Source organism: Chanos chanos, chromosome 16 (assembly GCF_902362185.1).
Source record: "Chanos chanos chromosome 16, fChaCha1.1, whole genome shotgun sequence".
Classification (NCBI taxonomy): Eukaryota; Metazoa; Chordata; class Actinopteri; order Gonorynchiformes; family Chanidae; genus Chanos; species Chanos chanos.
The window spans coordinates 2,636,392-2,639,521 of NC_044510.1; the positions used below are offsets into that span (position 1 = coordinate 2,636,392).

The following is a 3,130-nucleotide window of genomic DNA, read 5'->3' on the forward strand; positions in this document are numbered from 1 at the left end:
CTAGTGAGTCGCGGAATATTTCATTCTTTTTTGTTTTTGTCGCTGATTGCAGAACCAAACCCGAACCACATTCTTTTTTAGATCCAGCTTCTCGGCGATGGCTGCTATTTTTTCCGAAGACGGACGGGGCTGGATGGCGAAGTAGGCTTCCAAAGATCGCTTCTCTGGCGCTGCAATTGACGTGCGTTTTCGTTTCCTCTCGTTGCCACTAAAAAGGTCTGGTTTGCTGTTTTTCTCCCGGTAAGCCGCTTCAGCCTCTTCCAGCCAAGCTTGGAGGACAGGTTTGAGAGCGATCATATTATTGTGCGAAAGCGTTAATGACTCGAACCTGCAAATGGTGCTCTGACTGAGAGAACCCACTCCTGGTATTTTAAGGTTGGCAAGGGCAGATCCCACGTCCGCCTGGGTCACCCCGAGCTTTATCCTTCTTTGTTTGAATCTCTCTGCGAACGCCTCTAGCTCCCTGGGATCAGACTCTACATCGTTGACGCAGGCCATTCCGTTGTGTACTGACAGGGTATGTGGGTGTCCCATGGCCATGGCTTGGTGGAGATGGCCCATCGTTTGGAGGTGGTGTTGATGGGCTTGCGTTGTCATCACCGACGGGTCTGGCGGTGCCCCCATCCCGCTAACGGACAAACTTACTGACGATATGTGGTCGAGCAGGTCTCCCTCCAAGGTCTGGTTGAGGTGATGGTGCGAGGTGAGGTTGGAGGGGTGGGATATGGGTACGGTGGAGGCTGTAGACGTGCAAGGGACACTGCTCATCGTATGGTAGGTCACGTCCGGCTTGAAAGGGTGACTTTTTCCGTGCGAGACAATGTCAGCAGCCGCCAGAGCTTCCGCGCGGGCCAGCAGACTCTCATCAAAGCCACCGAATATATTGCCCTGGAGCTGCAGGGAAGAGTGCGCATATGGGAGTCATTGGGGAATTCTGTCAACTCCGGATTAAAAAACATTTCCAAGCACAGAGAGAACCCTCCTCAAAGCACAGGTCATAAAAATTAATATGAAAGCAGCGGCTTTGCTTGAATAGGCATGTGGGTGAGAGAGAGAAAGGAAGAGATAGGGGTAAGGGAGGAGGGAGGGGTAAGTTCGGGAGAGAGATTCAGACGACAGGAGGGAATGAGATTTACAGTGTCAATGAATCGACTGAAAAACACGTCAAATTCGAATCAATCTTTTTTTGTTTTGTTTTGTTTTTAAGATTTTTCTTTTAATCATGAGACGTACCTGCGGGGCAGGTAGGCAAACTCGACGCATGCCCTCGGATGTCGCGTGCAGGCTCGAATACTTGGGTTCCTGCAGCGCCGGGTGCATGGTGAAGTGTTGCTTGCCGTTCATAGCCATCATCTTCGTTGCGCACTTTGCAGGTAAGTGGCCCTGACATGGAGGCAGCGTAAGCTCTCTGGACTCGTCGTTCCCGGTGTGAGATTTCCATTGGCAGCGTATCTCAGGCTACCCCCCCTCCTCCTCCTCCTCCTCTGCTCCCTCCCTCCCCTCCCTGTCTCCACCTGCTACTTTACTCAACTTTCAGGTTGCGAGTCAGCGTGTGGGCTGGGGGGGGGGGGGGGGGGGGGGGGGGGGGGGGGCACGCGCAGGCCTGGTGCGCCAAAGGTGAACGTTACCAAGTTACACACGAAACAAGTAGGTTAATATTTCAATTGAGCTCCAATCTGTGGAGGGGCAGACTTTTCAGAAAACCGCATTTAACTCTGAGAAGAATTTTAACTTTGTCCACAGGTTGGATTTAAGAGTTTTATGGTGTTTGTCCATGCCATACACGAGTAAATACAGCAGTTGGCTGTAATGTTACAGGTAGCCCATGACTTTTCTCACCTAAATTAATTTCACCAACACTAAAGTGGCCTATAGAAAATCCCACAGAATCAGAATGTCCTCCAATATATTGACACTCCAGAGAAGAATCCTTTCTCCAGAGAAGAAAATCCTTTATAAAATGACTGACACTGCTAAGTAACTATATTTTAATACAGTATCTTACATAGGCATCTGGAATTTGCCATACACCATTTGAACCTTTTCTGACAGTTTTTTTTTATTTTGTAGACCTTTGTACATTTGTGGATGGAGAAAAGTGTATGAATGATCAGAAAGATTGTCTTTTCTACGAATTTTCTTTTCTTTTCTTTTCTTTTCTTTTCTTTTCTTTTCTTTTCTTTCTTTGCCTTTTTCACAAATAGAAAACAAGGTCTTGCAGAGAACTATGTGCAGCTCTCCCAAAATGTTCCCACAGTGGTGACACGGCATATGTGGAACAAACACCTCTTTTTCTCGACAGAATCTCATTCACTCGAAGCTCTTCTGTAATATGTGCTGAAAATGGAATTGTTCCAGGGCTTCAAATTTTCACAGATAAAACAAGAGAAATTAATTTGAAATAAGTATTTAGGAACGATGTACTATTCTGAGGCCCTCTCTGTCTCCAATTCCCAACGGTTAGAGTTCCAGAAAGTAAATCATTCAGAAACCATTTGTTATTTTTCATTTTAGATGGTTATGTTTTTATGTATTCATGGAACTTATTTTCTTCTTCAAACAAAGTGTATTTCTAAACATTTCTGTCATCTGTCAGTAATGCATAAAACATCAAATCACACAGGATCCCCGAAGTGTCAAAGGTATCAAACTTTTATTTTTTATTTCCCGCATTTGGTCGACATAAAAAGGTTTCTCATCAATGTCACGTACTGAGTAATGACCAAAAAACCCCACAAAACAAAAAAACATTGTTTTCTCATACCCAGAAAATGCAGACGGCAGAATCAGATGTCAAGTGGCTAACCTCAGTCACCAGGGTTGGCCAAGGAGTGTTCAGGGGTTGTCTAGAGACAGTTTGAAAGAAACCAGCCTTCTACTTCTCTTGTGTAATTGGCTCAAGTGTGTAACGGAAACGCGGTATACCTTTGCTAACCCTAAATCAGGGTTTTGTTTCAGTTCATGGTACCCAGTTGAAACAGAAATTCACTTCAGGGCTTTCTTAATGTAATTTATTCTTTTGCAGCTTCAACAGAACAAAGTCCATGAAACCTTGAACAATTTCTACAGACCACGAGATTACAAACAAGACATGCAGCCTACAGTGGAATGTCGGGTGGATTAGACATTG

General features: G+C 45.3%; 1 protein-coding gene across 1 annotated transcript; it reads right to left on the reverse strand.

Moving 5' to 3' along the window:
* pou4f3 (POU class 4 homeobox 3) lies at window positions 1–1,353 on the reverse strand. Its single transcript, XM_030793840.1, has 2 exons — window positions 1,234–1,353; window positions 1–894 (listed from the first exon to the last, which is right to left on the reverse strand). Exons 1-2 carry the CDS (start codon window positions 1,351–1,353, stop codon window positions 1–3), a joined length of 1,014 nt encoding a protein of 337 aa, XP_030649700.1.
* Between the last annotated feature and the right edge of the window lie 1,777 nt (window positions 1,354–3,130).

Coding starts and splice junctions, on each gene's coding strand:
- pou4f3 (XM_030793840.1), bottom strand. CDS start 1,353: ATGATGGCTATGAACGGCAAGCAACACTTCACCATGCACCCGGCGCTG. Junction 895..1,233: donor TTTGCCTACCTGCCCCGCAG/GTACGTCTCATG, acceptor TCTTCCCTGCAG/CTCCAGGGCAATATATTCGG.